We start from the raw sequence: 22,822 nt of genomic DNA on the forward strand, positions 1-22,822 counted from the left end.
CATTATCTGTTCACATCCCTAGCTGCTACTACTGTCATATGCTTGGTGAACATTTTCAGTGTTGAGGACAGACCACTGGGTAGCACTATGTATAGCCAGTGCATATTTTGAACTAGAAATCAAACACTTTTTGTGGCTTGGATATACTGTCAAGTAATTCACTGAAAACGGCAGGAGAAGAGGAGGGAAATAACCTAGGTGAGGTAATCCCTCCTTTTTGGTGCTGAGCACCCATTGTTCAGACTCCAACCTTTGTAAAAGAAATAAATGCCATAACAATTTGGCGTTCATCCAGATAAATGAAAAGGATAGTCACAGCCTGTCCTGTAACCTCAGGTGTTTCTGTGGGGTACAGCTTTAACTCAATAGCCTTACACCAGCAGCATATTCCCAGCACAAAGGTATCACCCTGACTTCACTATCTTGGTTACTTCCTGCCAGGTGACACTAACAGCCATTTCCATCTCAAAACCATCCAATCCCTCCTCACTGAATCCTCACAAAAGTCATCAAGTTTACTGCCTTCGAAGAGACAGAACAGAATGCACATCAGATTTGTAGTTTACCTCAAGATTGTACCCCGTAGTTCAATATACAGAAATAAAATGATTTTGTAAAAGTAACACAAGTTTATCAACAACAGTATCTAGATTTCTATAACACCAAGTAGAAAGAATAGGGATAGAAATGATTACAAACAAAAGTAAAAATATGATTCAAAGACTAAAATACAACTGGAGCCTTTTGTTCCAAGTAGTCTGCTAACTACAGTCATTGTTCCAGCGTGGCTGGCCAGTCTTTAGAATCAGTCATAGGGCTAGAAGGACAACAAGGGCCATCTAATCTAAGCCACTATCAAGATTCAGGAGGTTTTTTTTTAGCCAGGATACACCACAGAACCTAGTGCTTGAAGTGTCTTGTTGTCTCAGGTGACATCGGCCAATAGATTTATCCCAAAGTTAATTTGTGACCATGTATATTGAATCAAGTTACATCAGCAAATAACGCTGCAGTTAGAACATTGTCTATATTTGGCCTCTGGTGCTGTGGGTGCATAAGCTCACCAGGAGGGCTTGTGTCATTGCGCAGCGCTGTATCCCATGAGTAGGTATCTCACTCCATCCAGCACACTGTTTTATGGGGATTTTGGCAATGCATGATGTGGCTGAAACAAGTCATGGGGGCAGGTGACTTGTCTCCATATTATAATGTTATCTGCATACCACTTTTTTCTTCCCCAAAACTTTTGTAGCCATCTTCACTGCCCATGATGTCCAACAAAAGCAAGGAGCCTACACAACTCCACACTATTGTCATGAGCATTGCAAGCACAGTGCATAATATCAGGAGCATTGGCAGAGTCATAGAAAAATCACCAAATGAGTGGAAAACACGATTCCTTGGAGGACATAGAACTATGGAACATAAGTACCAAATGAAGGTTACTTGATGGCATTCATGGACCTGCTGCAAATGGTAGAGAAGTATTTCTGGATCCAAGAAACAAGCACTGACTGGTGGGATTGCATCGTAATGCAGTCTGGTATGACAAGCAATGGCTGCAGAACTTTCAGGTTTGCAAGGCCACATTCTAGAATCTGTATCAGCACACCCTAGCCCTTCAGTACAGGTACACCAAAATGAGAACTGCACTGACAGCAGAGAAGCAAGTGGCAATTACACTGTGTAAATTTACAATGCCAGATTGCTACTAGACAGTCAGGAATCAATTTGGAGTCAGGAAATCCACTGCAGGAGCCATTGTGATACAAGTGTGCAGGGCTCTTAATCACCTCCTGCTATGCATAACTATGACTCTTGGCAACATGAAATACATAGCAGATGGATTTGCAGCAACAGGGTTCCCAAACTGCAGAAAAGAGACTGACAACTCATATCTGTTTTGGCACAAGAGCACCTTGCCACTAAATATATCAACAGAAAAGGCTACTTTTTCTATGCTTATACTAGTGGATCACCAAGGATGCCTACTGACATCAATGTGCACTGGGTAGGGAGGGTAGGGTGCCTGATAAAAAACAGGATTATTTAGAAAGTTGCAAGAAAGGATTTTCCTTCCCAAGTGGCAGATTACTATAGGGAATGCTAAAATGCCAGTAGTTACCAATGGCAATCCAGCCTACCCCTTGCTCGCCTGGTTTATGAACACATATACACCTGCCACATCAACAGCACCAAGGAATGTGTCTTGCACCTGCTCAATGGATGCAAAATGACAGCAAATGTGTCATTTGAAGCGATACCAGAATTATTTACTCACAAGACTGGACTTCAGTGAGAAAATACCCCAATAGTTATAGCTCCTGCTGTGTGCTGCAAAAGGTAGTATTGTAATATTTCTGTGAAGCAAAGGGAGAGATGGACTCTTCTAGGATGTGTCTACCTAGCAGTGCTTAACTCAAAATAAGCTATGCAAATTGAGCTACGTCAATTGCATAGCTTGTTTTGAAATAACTTATTTCGAAATTGGGAGTGTCTATACAGCACTTATTTCGAAATAGAGCACTCTTCCTCTGACTTCCCTTACTCCTCATACAATGAGGGTTACAGGAGTCGTAGTAAGAAGTCCTCCAGCTTGACAATATTTTGACATTATTTCGAAATAACTGCCTGCTGTGTAGATTCGGACTAAGTTATTTCATAATAATGCTAGCTATTTCAAAATAATGTTGCAGTGTAGATGTACCCCTATAGGACTATACATATATACATCTCTAAAAGCTTCACAAGAAGAGGCACTCTATTTTACAAACTTGGGAAAACAGAGTTTTTTCCCAATGAATTGCCCAAAGTCACACAACAGGCCAGAAGCAAAGTATTTATTTATATTAAAAATATTATATTTTATTTTATCTTATTGTAACATTATCCTCCCTTTCTCTTCCACCTCCATCCTCTATTTGTTTCAACCCACCCCTTATATCTTACTTTTTAGAAAATAAGCTATTTGAGGCAGGAGTGTCTCTTACCTAATGTCTGTACAACAGCTAGTAAAACAGATCCTATCGTGGCTGGATAGCACTAAGGAACATCTTCAGTAAAATGCTTCTCGGATTACAAAGTTTTGCCTGTGAATATAAAACTATTCACAGCAGTTTGAGGAGTTCCTAGAGGTGCCCGAAACGGAAACACTCCCACATTATATTAGGTAGTACTTAGTGTGGTCAGGAAAAAGGGATGGTAACAATAAGCATTCATGTATAAATATGGAACTTCCAAAGGTTCTCTGGTGTTTGAGACAATAATTAGGTATCTGAAGGATTTAGAAGATTGAACTTATTGAGACAAGCACAACCAAGATAGTCTGAGGACACCGTTTCAAGATTCAAGTATTTTTTGGTCATTTTTAAAATCAAGAGACACTTTTCAGGTACATCTGAAGGCTGGTACATTAGGAGGCAGCACAACCATGTCTCAGATCTGTTATGATTGTTGTTCCAGTAGCGAAATAATGTTGTTTCTTGCTATATGCAAAGAAATTACAGTGATGGGATTAGAAATGTAACCGGTTAACCAGTTACCAGTAAGCATCATCCTTGCCGTGTGATAACCAGTTAACTGTCGGCTTGGTTTACATATAGGGATGTAAAATGCCATTTAATCAGTTAACCATTTCATTTAATCACGTAACTATTTAACTGGGATCCCGTGGTGAGGGACAGCTTCGGCCTGGTCCAGGCCCCTGTCCGCAGGATCCCAGTTAAGAGGTTAACTGATTAAATGTAAGGGTTAACTGATTGAACGGGATTTTACATCCCTATACTGGATTATCTGAAAGGTTATTCTTCCATTTCAACACAGGACCGAAAGACTTAAATTAACAATTTTGTTTTTTTAATGTAAAAGGTTATTTCAGTCTTCTATGATTGAAGCACGCTATACTGAAAGTTATTTATATCAAATGATTTGTTATTTACTTGTAAAGACCACAGCAATTATGCTTGAAATTTAAGTTGTTATATTCTACTGCATTCTTCAGTGAAATTGAACTCATTAGGTCTCGTTGTTAGAATTCAATTATTTGCAATACTATACAGGCAGTCCCCGGGTTACGTACAAGATAGGGACTGTAGGTTTGTTCTTAAGTTGAATCTGTATGTAAGTCGGAACTGGCGTCCAGATTCAGCCGCTGCTGAAACTGACCGCCAGTTCTGACTTACATACAGAATCAACTTAAGAACCCCAAGCGTCCCCAAGTCAGGTGCTGCTGAAACTGATCAGCGGCTGATTCCAGGAAGCCTGGGGCAGAGGCTTCCTGTAGTCAGCCACTGGTCAGTTTCAGCAGCAGCTGACTTGGGGACGCCTGGGGCAGAGCAGCTGGGGTGCTGCCGGGTTGGTCCAGTAGCGCCCAGAGCAGCGCTACGGGACCAACCGGCAGCGCCCCAGCTGCTGTACCACAGGCATCCGGAGCAAAGCCGCGGAGCACGGGGGCAGCGGGACAGCCCAGATGCGCCTTGGCTGTCCTGCTGCCCTCGGGCTCCGCGGCTTTGCTCTGCTTTGCTACCTGTCTCCCTGGCCTGCAGACCAGGGGGACGGGGAGCAAAGCGGCGGAACAATATATGTAATCAACAACTTATTTACTTGAGTAAAGAATAGTGATTTTATTCTTAATCTTTTAAATCCCAATTAGAGCTCTTTAGAGGACAACAATTCAGTTTTGCAGCAACTTTCAAGGCTTTAAAATTTGTATACATGACACACTAAAAGTAAAGCAAAAGCTTTTGACCTTTTTTACAAAATCATAATTAGGAGGAGAAAAATTCTATTGTTGAATGGTTAGGGCACTGATCTGGGATTAGAGCTGTCTGGGAATTTTTCAACCATGAGTTTTATCACATGTCAAATTCTGAAACCGCTTTTGTGAAAATTATGTTCTCAGGTCCAAGAGGGAAGGAGAGGGAAAGACAGCGAAAAAATTTCACTGACCTACCCCAGAATAGCCAATGAATAGCCTGGTGGTTAGGACACTCATCTACAATGGAGGAGACCCTGATTAAAGTTCCTACTTTGCCTGATTGGGAGCAGTTATTAATCATGGATCAGAACTAGGCACTAACCATCAGGGTAAGGCATCAGAGTTTCTGGGTATGTCCACACTGCAATCAAAAACCACCACAAATGTTGCAAAAGTGTCAGAGCTGGTTTAACTCATTCAGACTTATACTATGGGCCTAAAATCAAGAAGTGTAGATATTTCCACTCGGGCTGAAGACAGAGCTTTGAGATCCATTCCTCCAGCCCCCAATCCTCAGGTTTCAAATCCTGGGCAAACATCTACAATTCCCATTTTGCAGTCTGTTATCCCAAGTCAGTTGGCCTGGGTTCAGCTCTGCCGATTTTGTTTGTTTGTTTGGTTGGTTACATAGATGTACTCTCTCCCTTTCATAAGCAAGCAACCAAGCACATGCAGACCCTGAACCAAAAACATTCAAAAAAAAGTATAAATTGTTAACATTTTATTTTAGTGAAAATATTGCAAAACAGCTCTAATTCTTATCCGCAGGGTTGCCAGATAGTTTCACAAAAAGAGAGTCACGTCCCCTTTAAATCCTCACACGCTCCCACACTCCCACCACCCCATCAGACACAGCGGGGGAAGAATGTCCTATGCAGCCTTCCGTCCAAGAAAAACAGAAAATACCGGACATTTTACATGTATTTTCTGGGTTTTTTTTACCGGACACATGTCTCAAATATCGGACACCTGGCAACCCTACTTATCCACCGTAAATTCTAGTAAATCCATTTTGCAGTCACAGATACCAAACAGTTAATGTTCTCTTTGCAGTGCAATATTCTATAGACCCGAAATATAAATACTAGGGATGTGATAGTGTACACATGTGCATGATTAACTGATGAGCCTTGGTTAACCTTCACGGTTACACACCCGGACCCCTGCCCCTGTACTGTGCCTCTGTATCAGAGGCTGCAGCATGAGCGGGGGAGGGGAAGGCGGGAACCAGTGTACGCAGGAAGCTGGTTTTTAAACTTGCTTCCCATGTACCAGCTCCCAGGGAGCCACCAATCACATGTAAATGTGTAACTGCTGAAAAGTTCAGTGGTTACACATTTACATAATACACACATTTTAACATCCCTAATTAACACCCAACTCTCGCGATCCTTTTAGTTGGCTCCATACCTCCAAATGCTCTATTTGCAGTTGGGCTCAGAAGAGGAAGAAAAGAAGGGTCACTGAGTCTCCATTGATAGAATACAATCTAAGAACAAGAGCTACTGATGAAAAGTAAACCCTTTTTCTTTCTTGCCTTCACCAAGTCTTACTGTCAGCAATGAGGTGCAGCTTACCAGAGGAGATAAATAAGGAACTTTTCAAAAAAAAAAAAAAAAAAGGGTTGAAATAGTACCTATGATGTAGTGTAAAAGAATACTGAATCATAAAGGTGCAAGCTAGATCATCATACAGCATCTCTACAAACTACACAAAAGGTCAGTGCACGTACATGCTATTAAGGTTGCTCAGACATATCAGCTGGTTCCTAATTGAGATGGTTTATTGTTTAGGTATTTGACCAAAAGCCATAAATAAATCTCACATTTGAAACTGAAAGGGTTATAATTGTTCATACCTCAAAACTCAGGCCATGTATCTTACCTCACATAGTTCAGTGGTTCTGAAATTTTTTGGCCCACTTGGTTCAATGCAAACCTTTCCATGGGCCACCAGCTGCTAATGGAAACTCGCTGTTAATGACAATTACCCCTGAGCCATTATGCTAGTGCTGCATCTAGGGAGAATGGTTTAATTTAACCAGTAAGAAAGAAATATTGATTTAAATCATTTAACAGATTAAGCACTAACTTTCTCATGTCAGTTTATCAAACTTAATTTTAAATAAAGGAGATATTTTTGTAGCATTTTCAAGCATGTCAGCACAGAATTTGCCCATGTGCCAGCAGGTAGCAGGAATTTGAGTGCCCACATCTGGTTAGGAGTTTTGAGGAGAAAAACTTGAAGACAATGAAGAAACAAAGTTAATTTTTTACAAATCTTCTAAAGGCTCTCTTACAAAGGGAGACTTATCTGTCACCTGTGCCATTTCAATGCAAAGAATTCAGAAGCATTCTTCCTGAGGAACAGTCTATGCTCAGAGCACAGCTTTAGTCTGCCTCCCTATGGAAATGGGGAATGCCCACTGTGAAAACTGACATGGAGGATACTGAGAATGAGTTAGTTCTAAACACCTATAAACTTTGAAATACACGACAGTGGTAAGTAATGCTTGCTCAAATTTACAATATGAAAGAAATACTGTACAAACCCCTAGGAGGCAGAAGAGTTGCATTTATGACCTGCATTCTATATTTGCCTTAAATTCGGAAACGAAATAGACAAGAAAACTGTGGCAAAACTAAATTCGGTATACTATTTAAAAGAAGAATGCTCTCTATATTAAAGATGTTACATATCAGGTAATAAAATAGTCGAGTAACCACATGAATTCTTATCAGTTACTCAACTATTCTACAAAAGCAGCAAGGAGTCCTGTGGCACCTTATAGACTAACTCAAGTGTTGGAGCATAAGCTTTCGTGGGCAAAGACCCACTTCGTCAGATGCACGAAAGACCCACGAAAGCTTATGCTCCAACACTTCAGTTAGTCTATAAGGTGCCACAGGACTCCTCGCCGCTTTTGCAGATTCAGACTAACACGGCTACCCCTCTGATACTCAACTATTCTATAGTCCCTGGGGGCAAGGTCGGCAGCCAGTGCACTCTGGCCCCAGGGAGTCCCCTGCCACCCCACACTGCTGCCTCTGTATCAGGGGCAGCAGCAGCAGGGGGTGGCACATAAGAGCTGGTCCGTGAGGGGAGCCAGATTAAAAGAGCTTCCCACAGACAGAGGCTGCTGGGAGGTAAGGGGGAAGCTGCCGTGGAGCAGCTTGTGTCTGCGGGGAGCTCAGACCTGTCCCAGACAGGGGCTACTTTGCAGCAGGCTACCCTGCCCCGCTGTACCTCTGATAAGAGGCAGCAACACAGGGGGGCAGGCAGCACTGTGGAGTTGGTGTCAGGGAGGGGTGGGGGGGGGGGAAAACCGGCTTCTGATAGAGGCAAGGGAGAAATGCAAATAGTCTACAAGATTTATCGATAAGCCAAGGCTTATTGGTTAATTGTCTAGTCAACTACTCATTGACATTCCTACTCTATATTGTATTGTTTATTTCCTAAGACTCTTCTAATTCTCCCTTTACTGCAAGCAGTTTATCAGATGTCCTTTACAAGGCATTAATTAGAAAGCTGAAGCACAAACAAGTTTTTCAAAAATATCAGTCTTCAATGTTGATTTTTCTTTTCTAAAACACCAAAGATCATAACTCTCTGAGAAACAAATACAGACCACATATATTCCAGTACAGGGCTACTCAACACGTAGGCCATGGCCTGTTTGTTTGCAGCCCGTGGCACAGTTTGGGTTGATATGTGTTTTAGTAGTTAAAGTCCTGGACTGTTCTGAAGCCAAAACAAAAAAAATAGTCAATATAATGGTCTTCTGTTGATATGCGTTTTAGTAGTTAAATTCCTCGACTGTCATTGCTCATTAAAAGTGCTGTCACATGGGTAGAAATTGGGTAAATATTGCATTTTATTCATATAAACAGAAGTGACTTAAATGGGCCCTGTGTGTTGTGTAGTCTTGTCTTAATTTTTGTATTCATGCCTGTAGGTGTGAAAGAGTCATTTGTATATATATCTGCATGTATATGCCACCACACTTAAATTGCGGCCCTCAGCATGTACTGTGAGTATCATTGTAACCTGCAAAGCTTCCAAAGTTGAGAAGCCCTGTTTTAGTACATAGTTATTTTCTGAATTAGTGAGAGTACACTCTAGTGGGCACAGAATTCTGCCCATTTCACACTGCCCAGTCTTCCTGTGTCCTCCACAACCCATCCCTGTCTTGCTCCTGTCTATTCCTGATCCTGGGATTCTCATCCCAATCTCAGTCTCCATTCCCCAGTTTCTGTCCAGAAATCCTAATTTTACTCACCCGGTTGTTCCAATTCCCCCTCCAAATCCCATTGTTCAAACCTCAGTTCTCCATCCCCATCTCTTTATCCAATCTGTGACTCCACCACCATTATGATATGTTTCCCATACCTCTGACTCCCAGTCCTAATCTCCCACCTCAAATTCCCTTGTATCTCAGTTCCAGCATCCACAGTCCCAGTGTATCCCCTAGTTACGTGTCCCAGTCTCTTTGCCCAGCCAGTCTCATTTCTTCACCCCACCCCAGAACTTGTTGTCAGATGCATTTCTCTGCTCACCCACTGGTCCTCAGTAGCGATGTGAAGGACTAGTCAACTATCCAATAAGTAAATGCTTATCGGCTAGTCGACAGGATAGTTAACTAGTTGCTTCCCCCTCCTTGCTGCCTCTATCAAATAGAGGTAGCAAGGAGGGTACTTCAAAGCAGCAACTCTGCACAAAGCCCAGCATCAGCTGCTCTGTGAGGTGCTGCCGCTTTGAATGCTGTGGGAAGCCTGGTGTCAGGCTCCTCATGGCATTTCGAAGAGGCAGCGCCACATAGAGCCCGTGATCAGGTGGGGACTCTCCAACTGATTACGGGCTCCACTTGGTGCTGCTGCTTTGAAATACTGCAGGGAACCCAGCTTCGGGCTCCTCACGGCATTTCAAAGCAGCAGCGATGCAGAGAGCCTGAGAGATCCCAGGCTCCGTGTGGCACTGCCACTTTGAAACGCCGCCACCCTAGGGTTGTTGTTACACTTCAAAGATGGAGGCGCCCCATCAACTAATCGAATAGTCGATGCAGAAATGCATTGACTATTTGATTAGTCAATTACCCAATACTTAACATCCTTAGTCCTCAGTACCACTCTCTCTCCACACCCTCATCTCATCTCTCAGTCTCCATCCCTCTAATACACACCTATTTGGTCCTATCCCACCCTCACACCATTTCTTTCTCTGGCTCCCAATCCTTGCCCAGCCACCACCACCACCCCACCAAGTGCACAAAGTCATTCGCTGTTCAAAGCACCTGGACGCTCCATCCTCCCACCGGGGTACAAGATGCCTAAAGGGAACCACCAGCCATTCTGAACAGTCAATGATTTCATGCACTTCCCTGCCCCAACATCCCAATTGGGCTGGGGGCGGGAGAGCACATGAAATCTCCTCCCACATGAGGGGCACGCAGCACCTAGAAGGAACTGCCAGCTGTTCAAAATGGCTGGCGGTTCCCTCTCAGCGCTGCATGCCCCTGGCAGGGCGCGGGTGAGTGGGGCAAGAGACTTCACATGCTCCCCCATGTCCCAGTTGCCCAGGGGCGGGGGAGTGCACAAAGTCTCCTCCCCTTCCAGGGGCTCACACCAAAGGGAACCGTCCCTTCTGGGGACCAGAACCGACACACAACCCATGCACCAAAGTTTGTGAAGTGCCCCCCCCCCCAACAGATTGTGCGCCCCTGCAAAACTATTGCCTCTTCTGCATTTGAACCAGGCAGTTTCCTCCTCCACATCGCCTACTTACCAACAGGAATGTCACTGACATGACAGAAAAAGAGTTTTCCTGCTCTCACTTGTGTTGCCCAGACAAACTTGGGCCACAGAAGCCCCAAGCTGCAATTGCTGAAAGTCCTGCTTTGTTTTAGGCTGCAGCATGCCCAGTACAAACAGAATCTTTTGGGGAATTTAGTTGATAAAACGTATTAAGTCTCTATTGAGCATGTACAAACTGTACTTTTTCTAAATGCTTATAAACTTGACTGAACTTCAGCAGATTTTAAGGAGGACAACGTAAAGGCACATCACTGAATCAAAAGCTACTCTCCTCCTAAATTTCAATGCCTGGGAACACAAGAGTTTTTTTAAAGAAAAAATTACCAGACTTTTTTAACTTGATCAAAATTTATTTTTCCCTAGTTATATGCCTGGAAACGGGTGAACGACTTTGTCTGCCACATGCTGAATATCTTGAAAAAAAATGAGCTAGTCACAGAAAACTTCTATGCAAAAGGTTACTGTTTTGAAAAGTTGTAAGAAGCTGAAAAACAGATAAAAGGGCATTGTTGGACAACCTTAATGATAGGCAGGGCTGGAAACACGGCTTATGATAAAACCAACACCTTTCAAGAAAGCCATCCCTACACTCCCTAAGTGTCTTAGCTACTGAAACTAAACCCACAAATTTTGTAGCTATAGCAACCAACAACAACGTACAATTAAAAATACTCCTGCTTTTATTTTAGCTATCAACTGAAGTGTTCCAAATTAGGGAAGTCTTTCAGAAATGCAATTTACAGATAACACAAATTCTCTAAGAGTATACAGATTCAGTATTCAAATATACTCAAATTATATATGGTTAGTTAGTTAGTTTTCAGGCAACCGTTACAAATGTGTAAGGATTTAAGCAATAGAGACCGTCAATAAAACAGTGAAATCATTTTAGTAGAGAGTAAAAATAGCTTTATAATTACAATTCTCAGAACAGCTGAACTCTAAAAAAATTAGTCAGTAACAAAACACTGTTTTTTACTCCTGTTAAAAAGAAATATCACACACAGCTTACCTATATTTGCTGTCATGGACTCCAGATCTGCCAAAAACCCTGGAACTTGCTGGAGCTGTTCCTGCAGCTCTATTAGACTATTCCTCTTCTTCTCCCAGTGTGCAGAAAGCATCACAACTTCACTATCCACTAGCTGTAATATTTACAATGAAGGACAAAACATACTTTATGTTTACTTGCAAAAGTGATTATTAACTTATGAACTTCAGCCTTATGCATCCACAAAGTCTATGACTAGACCAATGAAGTTTCAGTGTTGAGAGAGAAGATGTTCAAAGTATGCTTTAGTAAAGGTTATGGGTTTTTTTAATGTTTAAGTTCAATATGCACTAACAAGAAGTTGCCATAAAATGTATCTTTTGCCATTTAAAATCAAATATTTATTTCTACTTATTTCAGGAATAAAAATTTACAAAACATCTTCTCTGTGACAATTCTGGCCCTCTTCTCCTCCAGTTTACAATCTTTTAAGATTCTTAATACCCTGTCCTTAAGGGCAGAATGATTTAAATAGAAGATTTTAAACCAGTATTTAAACCGGCATTTTATATTAGGGATGTAAGAGTGTAGCCATTTAAACAGGTTACCCAAAAGGCTACATGATGCCAACTTCCTGGTCCAACTTCCAACTTCTTGGAAGCCACCTGCGCCACATGCTGCTGCCTCGCGCCAAATCTGCATATCTTCTTTTGGAAGTCGAGGGTAGTCTAGATGTGCCCTGATACAGAGATAGCAGCGCGGGGCAGCAGGCAGGAGCCAGTAGACATGGGGAACTGGCTCAAAAGCCAGCTCTCCACATGTACTAGCTCATAGGGAGTCACCTTCCAGGGAACTGGCTGCCACCCCGCATGTAACTGCTGGAATTTTCAGTGGTTACACGGTTAATCAATTACACGCATTTTAACATCCCTATTTTATATATGTACTTTATTTTTCTCTCACTGATTGGTAACCATTAAAATAAGTTGATTTGCAACTAAATATAGCCTTTACACTAAATTGTGTTTCATTTTTCTTAACCAAGAGAATATGCTTTATCTATACAGATTGATTTAAGCAATTATATAGCTCAACATACATTTATTCAGATTCATACTTTTCCTGATAGAAAAAGGTGAATGATGCATTTTTTATTTGAGTATGTCAAGGGCTACTTCAATGAAATTTCAAGTTCAATTAAAATGGACAAAAACAGCATTTAAAAACTTGTATTATTTTACTCAGAAAAATTCTGCACCATTGAGCACACACAAAAACATGCCCCACCCCCACACAGATTCTCTTTGCCTTCTGTACAGAAAAAAGATTTATGTGGGGGAAGCAAAGAAATGCTATACCAATGCTCATTCACCCCTCCTCAGTAGAGATGGCACATCTCTTTGGATACCCGGAGCAGCCAGGGGAAAGGTAAGTCACCATAGAGGTAAGTCTGGGCATGTCCCTGCCACTTAGAAGCATTAGTCCAGCTGGAGGAGAAATACAAAAATAACTGAAAATGGTTGTAATTATTTCAAAATACTTGTCAGGAAATAATTGAAATGATTTAATTATATTGTTTTATTTTGCCAAAAATATTCAGAATTTTTATTTCTTGATGCAGAATTCTCTCAGGAGTATTAAATTAAATAAAGCTACCCTAAATGGCCTTAACAAATAAGAAAAGGTTTATCAAAACAAGTTCTTCTTTTTAAACGAGCTGATTTATTAATCAAAAGGGAGAAATATCCATAGTAAATGAACTGAACAAAATGTTTCCAGACACTACATCCTTCAAAATTTTATAACCAGCTGATCTCATTCTCCTACACTCTATACATAGATTGGAAGCAGAAAAGGATTCCCTGCTTTTTCAACTGCAACCGGTTACTTAACTCTGAATGAACTAGCTGAGTAAACCAAAATAAGAAAAATTTTCTTCTGTGGGTCTTCAAAAGCTAGCACTTAAATTTTGATTTCAGATACTTAGCCAGTGATTTCCCTGAGTGCAATGATAGACTCTTTAAAACCTGGCAACAAACATTTGCTACTTAGTATTTTTATTTAGTTTACATTATAATGTATGGCTTTAATTTAACTGTAATAATTTCACTTTTTAAAATCTGGATTTAATTTAAATTTTAAAAAACTGGATAATTTTTATTTATTTTTTTAAAACAGTAATTTTTATTTGCCCTGCTGCCCTTGCAATAAAGAGCTAAAAGCTCCCAATTCACATCTCTGGATCCTCCAAAGAAGTTCTTAAGGAAAGATAAACTTGAGATTCCAGACATTTATAAAGTTAAAAATTATGCTGCTCTAAGGGGGGGAAAATTTTTAAGTCTTTCAGAACTCTGTAAATATTGTAAAGGAAAAGAGGGCACAAAATTATCACCAACTGACCCATATCATCTTTAAAATATAAAGAATAAAATGTTGCATGAACACAAATATTGGAATTAATATTTGAAATTAATACTAATATGGGAAACTACTGAACATTAAATTATTCACAGATTACTTTATTAACATTCAAAGGCCAAATGGTTCTTATATAGGAGTCAGGGATGTAAAAAAATCACCCAGAATGTTTAAATGATTTGCTTAACTGGTTAACCACTGACTGCAGGCAACAAGGGTTGCCCCAATTCAATTGTGACTGCACCATGGGCAGCAAGGACTACTCCTTCCCACCACACTGCCACCAGCAGTGGGAGCTGCTCCTTCCGCACCGCCGGGCCCACTGCGGCCCTGTTGGTTGATCCACCGGAGAAGGGAAAGGCTCTGGTTAAATGTAGCAGAACCTCATAGTTATGAACACCACAGTTATGAACTGACCAGTCAACCACACGCCTCATTTGGAACTGGAAGTGCACAAACAGGCAGCAGAGACACAGAAATAGCAGACACAGTATTGTTTTAAACTACTAAAAACAATAAAGGGAAAACAGCATTTTTCTTCTGAATAGTAAAATTTCAAAGCTGTATGAAGTCAATACTCAGTTATAAACTTTCAAAAGAACAACCCTAATATTTTGTGCAGAGTTACAAACAGCCTCCATTCCAGAAGTATTCTTAATCTCTGAGATGTCACTGTATCGGATTAAACCAAGTAAAAATAGTCGAGTCCAATTTAACAATTACCCAACTGTAATGTAATTTGAGTATTTTTTCAAAATACTTATATATATATTAAAATTTTTGCAAGTTTTGCACAGTTCTTCAGTTATTTTAACTGATGTAATTTTTTCTTACCTCTCCAGCTTTTGCACATTCCTTAGCTCCTCTGTGAAGGGCTGCCCAAGAGTCTTCATACCTCAAAAGAATAAAAAAAAAAAATTTGTGGTTATGATTACCATAAATTCAGCTCCCAATTCAAAACAAAGATTATGAATGCTGGTGTTTCATCTTATCTGTATATATCTAAATGTAAGTTCCACATTAGTAGAATATTGTCCCAGATGAAAACTATGCATTTGCCGTTTAGTGCTTCATGGCTTTCCTAAATTGCTAATTAACGTGGCTAGAAAACACAGCCAAGTAAAACTGTACAAAGAGACAACTAAAACATACTATTGGAAATAATAATCCCAGGAAGAAAGCAATAAAACACTAACATTACAGCTCTTAGAATTGTATATAACACAAATAGCATTCAGAATAGAATTTTTAAACAAAGTATTTGGGCATATGGCATCTTGCCCTTAAAATACACATATCCACATAAACTCTTACTGGAATATTCAGTAAGACCACTGACCCCAGAATTTTCTAAGTTCTTCATATCCATACAGTGAGTGTTAATTAAAATGCCAGGTGCACTTCCAGATGCTGCAAGCTATTATTTTTTATTAATTTATTTAGAATAGCATCTAAAGACCCTTAGAGGACTGAGGCCCTACTATAGTAAATTCTTTTGGATCGAGATACCTAAGATATACAAGTAGGTGTAAAACAAATCAGAAGACATTATGGAGGTACAATATACCTTTGCATAGTGCAGGGTGGACTGATTTATATCCAAGTGATTTAAAGCACCAATTTTAATCATGATTTAAATCACAGAAAATCTTGATTTATATCAATTTGTATTTTAGTTATTTACTTACGAGATCAATTCTCATTGGTTGGTAGCCATTAAGCCATGTTGACTTACAGCTAAATACAGTATTGCCTTTACCTAAATTTGGTTCTTTGCTAACCTGGAGGATACATTATATCTATACACATTTATTTAAGCAGCTATATAGCTCGTGTTAGAAATGGTGAATTATGCATATTTCTTATGAATTCTTTGGAATTCATACACACACACTTGTCAGTTCTGTGAAGCTGCAACTGGATGAGATTTAGATTAAAATGCATAAACACAGCATTTTCTAATAATTAAATTTAACCAAACTAAGTTAGATATGCTAGACACATATGAAAAAAGAAGTTGATCAAAATATGTTCTGCATTTAAAACTAATCAATTTATTAAACAAAGGGAGTATCTGTAGTAATGAACTGAACTGATTTTTTCTAGTCTCTGCCCAAACGCAGAGAGAGACTTAAAGTACCTCAGTGTGGGTTTAGTGCACCTCTGTGACTCTCAGAACTCTTGCCTAACCTCTATTGGTGACTAAACTCACAAACACAGATGTTAAATATCAGTTAATTGAATAGTCGATTAACCTCATGAATTTTTATCTATTACTCAACTATTCTATAGTCCCCGGGGTGTGGCCAGCAGCCAGTGTGCGCCAGTCCCACTCCTGAAGAGTCCCCTGTCACTCTGCACTGTTGCCTCTGTATCAGAGGCAGTAGTGCAGAGTGGCAGCAGCCCCTATACCGGGAGGTGGGAGTGGGGAGACGCGGAGCAAGCTGAGCTCCCAGACCTGGCATGAGCCAGAACTGAGCCAGGCTGCCTGCCAATACACTTTAAATGCAGAGCTGCAGTGGTAGGTCCCAGACCTCGTGAAAGCCAGAACTGAGTCAGGCTGCTGGTCAGCCTGCTAAAAAATTTACTGGTGGGGGAGGGAGGTGGGGAATGCATGTAGTCTATAGCCGTGGTCACCAACAAGTCGATTGCGATTGATCTGTCGATTGTGAGGCCTCGAACCGTGGCGCGGCGAGACCTACCCGGCAGCACCCCAGCTGCTCTTGGGGACGCCTGGGGCAGAGCAGCTGGGGTGCTGCTGGGTTGGTCCCACAACGCCGCTCCTCGGTGCTACTGGACCAACGCAACAGCACCCCAGCTGCTCTGCCCCAGGTGTCCCCAAGTCAGACACTGCTGATACTGATCAGCGGCCGATTCCAGGAAGCTCGAGGCAGAGCTGCTCTGCCCCAGGTTTCCTGGAGTCAGCCGCTGGTCAGTTTCAGCAGTGGCTGAATCGGGGACACCTGGGGTGCTGTCCAGTTAGTCCCACAGCCCGAAGGGGCAGTGCTAGGGGACTTATCCAGCAGCTCCCCAGCTGCTCTGCCCCCGGCTTCCCCGATTCAGCTGCTGGTCAGTTTTAGCAGCAGCTGAATCGGGGAAGCTGGAGGCAGAGCAGCTCCAATGGTCTGGCTGCCCGGAGCACTTCCGGGTTCCTGATGGTGCCGGACCATCAGGAGTGCCGGACCGTCAGATGCCGGACCATTGGAGTTTTACTATAGCAATGCTTTTGAAAGAAGCCTGTGTCAGATATATACATTCAGAAACAAAGGTGTACAAACATAAAACTTTTCATACACTAACAACTACTTCTATTTTAAGAGATAAAACATTGTCACATTTGGACTACTTAAACATAGACCAGATGAATGCAGTGTCCTTTTCATCCCAATTTCAAAAACTATGCAGACCAATGTTGACGTACAGTTTATGTTTGGCATTTACTAGACACAATCTCAAAGTATATCAAACAAAACTCTGGGGAAATAAACAGCTGAACAAAGAACACTAGGCAATTTATGATTTTGGCAACAGCTTCCAAAAATACAACATGAGCAAGAACAACAACAATCATTTTCAGCAGTTACACATTTACTTAATAAAATTAATGTTAACATCCCTAGTTTATACCAGGCCAAAGAGTAAGACTCCCAGGAAGGTATGCAGTGTACCTGCACAACTGCCATGCCAAAATGAGGCTCAGTCAGACCTGGATTCCAAACTGATATTAGTACTGAATAAAATACATGCACAGAACTCCAGCTAGTATAAATCTCCAAAAGTACAAATCTCCAAATTAGAGATGTAATAGAAACACACCAATGAAACTGCCTTACTTAGCAGAATGACCTTCAAAACCCTTAATTACTGTCATCCTACCCAAAAAAATTCTCAATCAACATCTGAATAGTTGTATAACAAATAGTAGTCCCTCTATTTTCATAGAGCGGAAAGTTACAAAAACAGTTGATGAACTTTATAAAAATCATAGCCTAGTTTTTAAAAAAAGGAAACGGTAGGGGTTTGGTATCCCCCGCTGCCTCCAAACACACACACACCCAGGACGTATGGAACATCTCTTCTTCAAAGACAGATTTGGGGAAAGAGTAAGAAATTAATGGCTTACTTAAGAATAAACTTAGTTACCACTTACTGAGACAAGATTTCAGAATCACTTCATACTAAAAGGAAGGAAAGTGACTTGAGATACTGTAGGTTAATTTAAAGCTTTCAACTAAAAACTTTTTACTTTCAAAGCAAACTCCTTTTATAGGGATTTCTGGAGCAGCTTCTAATAAACTGGTTTTGAAAGGTGGCATGGAAGCCTGATTTGGGGGGGGGGGGAGAGGAGCTGTCCCTTAAATAACTGGGACCCAAAGAATTAGATTGAGGGGATATTAATTGGATCATTGTATAACTATTGCCATCTAATTCATGGAACCTAAGTATATATTTACACAGAGATAGGTTAGAAGAACTGTTGGATTTGAAATATAGTAGAATGAATATTTGCTCTTGCAACCTTAAATTAGGAAATGCTAAAATTAAGGTTGCCTGGGCAATCGAATTTTATGAGATTCTTATTTAACATAATTATATGATCACATAGCATTCCCCCACCTCACAATATTCCTGCTTCATTCAGTGCACAGGATGATCTGTGTTTGAGGCACCTGTCCCATGTATCTGTCCTCACTATTCAATTAGAAGCACATACATACTTGCTGTATTTACTATATATCATTCAGAACCTGCAATCAATACAGAGTTTTCATTTTCTTATTATCTTATTTACTACTTGTTCCTTCTGTAATATTTTGACTGGAGAAAGAAACCAACTGAAAAATACATTAGATTAAAAATCAAAGGACATACCTGCTGAGCAATTCCAATCCAGCAGAAAACTTTGGCAAATACTGAACACTTCTGTAAATAGAATCATACAATTACACAAGTTAAAAATGGAAGAGAAAAAGGTCATCCAATCCATCTCCTTGTCAGTGCAGGATTAATCACTGCCTATTTGCTACCATTTGGTCTAGCCTAGTTCAAAACATACTAAGCAATCTACTTTACAAGAACATAAAAAAACAAAACTACAAAATTTCACTGCCAAGCTGATATCGATCCAACATTTTCCTTTTTTCCCCCACTCATTATTGCATTATACAAGGTGGTAAGTTAAACTAGGCATCTGTTTATAGAGTGGCTGTTTATAAGGTGCACAGCATTCACTGTTCAAGGCACTTAAAGTTTAAGTGGCATTCTGGGAGCTCATCTCCTGTGTAAGATGTTCTGAACACACTGCAAAACTATGCTTCCTGGGAAAGATCGATGTATTTACTCTTTCCTTTCTATACTGTTAATACCTTGTCTTTTGACAAAAAAAAAAATCTGACTTAGCTTGGTTATTAGATTTCTTAAAGATTTTTAATATTGAATCACAAGTATAGTCAATTAGTTGGCTATAACTTTTAGCCAATAGCTTAAGTATATTTTATCAGCAAGAATAAGCTTAATATGAAAACAATGATAGTTACAATGCTTCTAACACATACTAAATATTAGCAAGACCACACTTTGTAACTGCATTGTACTACATCACAGCTTTCCTCACTTCAGATCCTGAGATTCTCAGAATGGACTGAAACAGCAGTTATACGTTTGAATGATGGCATATGTGATGTAAATAATATGACAACAGTTGCTTATTAGTTAGACTCAGAGACCAAGCTGATTAGATTTGCTTCAGAATCTGGCCAATAGGGAGAAAGCAGATGCGGTTTAAAGTCATATTTGTGTTCACCTGGCGAGAGACTAATAGAGCTTTAAGATTGCTCTAACCCAGGGGTGAGCAAAAGGGCCTCTGTGGGCCAGATCCGGCCCGCCAAGCAGGTTGATTCAGTCCATGGAGGCCATGCCACTCCCTCACCCCCAGGCCAATTAGGGCCTGGGGGTGGGGGAGCATGCAAAGCTTCCTCCTGCCCTGAAGGACCATACAGCACTTTGAAGCGCCATATGCTGCTCCCGGACAGGAGGAGACATCACATGCTCCCCTGCCCTCAGGCCCTGACTGGCCTGGGGACAGGGGGAATGTGTGAAGCCTCCTCCTGCCCTGCGAGGAGCATGTGGCACTTTGAAGTGCCGCGGGCTCCTGGGGGTGGAGGGAGGGGAGAAAGGGAGGCTTCTCTGCCCCCAAACCCTGATTGCCCTGGGGGTGGGGGAGCATGCAAAGCCTCTTCCCACTCTGCCAGGGGCATGGGTGCCTAGTGGAAAGGAGGGGCAACGGGGACGTGGAAGCCCAGAAGCATCCTGGCTCTGCCCCTTCCAGTTTAGGCCTTGCCCCTATCAGGCAGCTCAGGGCCACTTCAAAAAATTTTGCCCATCCCTGCTCTAACCCAATGTTTCTGAAAAAGTGAGACCTGATCTTATGTCATAGCAAGTACTAAAAGACTTAGCCAGCATTGCCTGGGTCCTTCAGGGCAAGGGTCTGGCGGCATAAGTGGTACAGAAGTCAGATCAGGCCCCTGGGGATATGGGAGGCTCCACTGCACTCCACTCTTGGCTAGGAGGCTCCACTCCTGGCTCCGCTCTCGGCTGCTAGCCCCACGGGCTGCCCCCTGCCAGATCAGCTCCACTCACAGCCTAGAAACTCTGCAGGTAGGACTCTCTGGTCCTACCTGACCATAGGTGTTGCTGGAACAGAGAGGTTCAACTTGTATTTGTACCACTATAGCACTTACAAACAGAAGGGAGTTTCCTAAAATTACTAACTGAACCTTCCTCCAACAACATATTTTAGCCTTGGCCGACATTATGGATAACTAACTTGCAAATTTTTAGTTATAAAAAAACAGATGTTCCAAATGTTAACTTCTGAATTGCAAGAATGCAACAATTAATTTAATTGGTTTAAAAGTCCTCTGTTTGGGTTTTTAAAGGAAATTTGTAACACTCCTCCCTGAACGAAATACAACCAAATTATATTTGAGATGTTATTAACTATAAAGCAAATTATATTTTTCTTTAGTTGAATATTGTACAAATATGCCATTTGTTCACACTGAAAACAGTGACATTTTAAAATGCTGACTTGAGAAACATAATTGAAGTTATTTTCAACTATACTGCAGAATGATTTATGATTTCTCTTCAGCAATTATCATCCCTTTGTTATTTTTTTAAGCAACCAAAGACTCTTACTTCTGTTCTTATACTTCAAAACATAATATAGGAAGAACAATTGTGGTACTTGGCATTCACATATAGAAAGATAATAAATTGAATATAAATGTTTTGGCCACTGATACTGTATAATTTACTATATTATAAAGGACAATATAATTTAGGCACAGCAAACATCAATCTTTATACTGAGTTTTGAGAACCAAAAATAGCTACTTTATAAAAATGGGAACAAGAGAGTTCTATGAAACTATAGGTTTTGGATAGTCCTCTTGTCAATTAGAGCAGCAGTATAGTCTCCATTAAATGTCTGTGTTATGTAAAACAACACTGAAATAACGTATCACATGAACAGTTTTGCCAAAGTATATTAGCTATATTTAAACAATGGTTTTTTATAAATAAAATTATGACAAAGCTGTATATTTGAGCATACAGAAATACCTTTGTTTGCTTATTTTTGCATCCCTTGATTTGTCGCCCAAAGTCTTCAACCTATAATTCAAAACAAAACTATCAGGCCTTTGCTAACTATCACAACTTTACCAGAAAAACAGCTTGACACAGTAGGTGTTTAGGGTGCATCCAGTGGTTTATAACGGTCAATTCTGATTCTGTTCCTTTTGGAAGTGAAAACTGTCTCTCCATGTATTGTATGTTTCAAAACTATTATTCAAAGTGATTTTTCTATGGATTTTATTCCTCCGTTCCTTGTCTCCCACAGTGCTGTACAAACAGCTGCATATGGGATTTTCAATTGCACCTGATATGATTTAGAGGTTCAAGTCCCAATAATGCCTTTACGGTGGGACTTATGCTCCTGAGTCACTTGCATCTTTTCTACACAGGAAAGTTTCACCTAATTGTACTTGTATAACTAGAGTCCTGTGCAGACACAAAATTTGTATTCACATCCGCAAAAGTATGCCACTGATCCCTGCATCTACATTCATGGATGCAGATACCTGAAGATACAAAGCAGATATCTACAGATTTGCAGGGCTCTACGTATAACTCTTGTGTGGAAAGTCTTATATAAATAAGCATGATTTTTTTTTTTGGTTTAGCTTAAACTCTTTCTAAGTATAGGTAAAACCAAACAAATTCACTAAATCATAAGGGGAGGGGGATGTTACCAAATGGAATTAATACACAACAGGTTTAAAAACAAAGAAAAGAATGGTTCAGTATCTGTATTGATGCTAGCTTGACCTAATTACATTGATTGTGATTCAGTGCCACTTGTACAGACACTGAAGTCAGGGGGAGCCAAATTTAAGTGAAGACATATTTATAGGTAGATCGAAGCAAGGCAGCTTATGCTGGCCTAACCATATAGTATAGACCAGATCATTGTCTTCACTTAAATTTGGCTCCCACTGACTTCAATGTCTCTGTACAAGTGGCACTGAATCACAATCAATGTAATTAGGTCAATTTAGCATCAATACAGATACTGAACCATTTATATCAACTGATACTGCCTATCAAGAGCTGTTCCACAATTTCCCACATTGACAATACAATCAACACAAGCACTCTTGGTAAGTATGTACACCCTGCAATTTAACAACTGAAGTGGCTATACGTGAACTTAAGTCAGATTGACATAATTTTGTAGCATAGGCGTGGCCTGCGCTATTGAAGATCCTCCCGCTATAGTCA

The 22,822-nt window shown here is 40.6% G+C and overlaps 1 protein-coding gene across 1 annotated transcript in view; it reads right to left on the minus strand.

Moving 5' to 3' along the window:
* DTNBP1 (dystrobrevin binding protein 1) overlaps positions 1–22,822 on the minus strand; it is a 117,142-nt gene that overhangs the window by 92,898 nt on the left and 1,422 nt on the right. The window contains exons 2-5 of the mRNA XM_075921200.1: positions 21,602–21,652; positions 18,848–18,898; positions 14,810–14,870; positions 11,579–11,711 (exon numbers count right to left, since the gene is read on the minus strand). Of these exons, the coding sequence (XP_075777315.1) occupies positions 11,579–11,711; positions 14,810–14,870; positions 18,848–18,898; positions 21,602–21,652 (296 nt within the window). The remainder of the gene's footprint in view (positions 1–11,578; positions 11,712–14,809; positions 14,871–18,847; positions 18,899–21,601; positions 21,653–22,822) is intronic.

Source organism: Pelodiscus sinensis, chromosome 2 (assembly GCF_049634645.1).
Source record: "Pelodiscus sinensis isolate JC-2024 chromosome 2, ASM4963464v1, whole genome shotgun sequence".
NCBI lineage: Eukaryota > Metazoa > Chordata > Testudines > Trionychidae > Pelodiscus > Pelodiscus sinensis.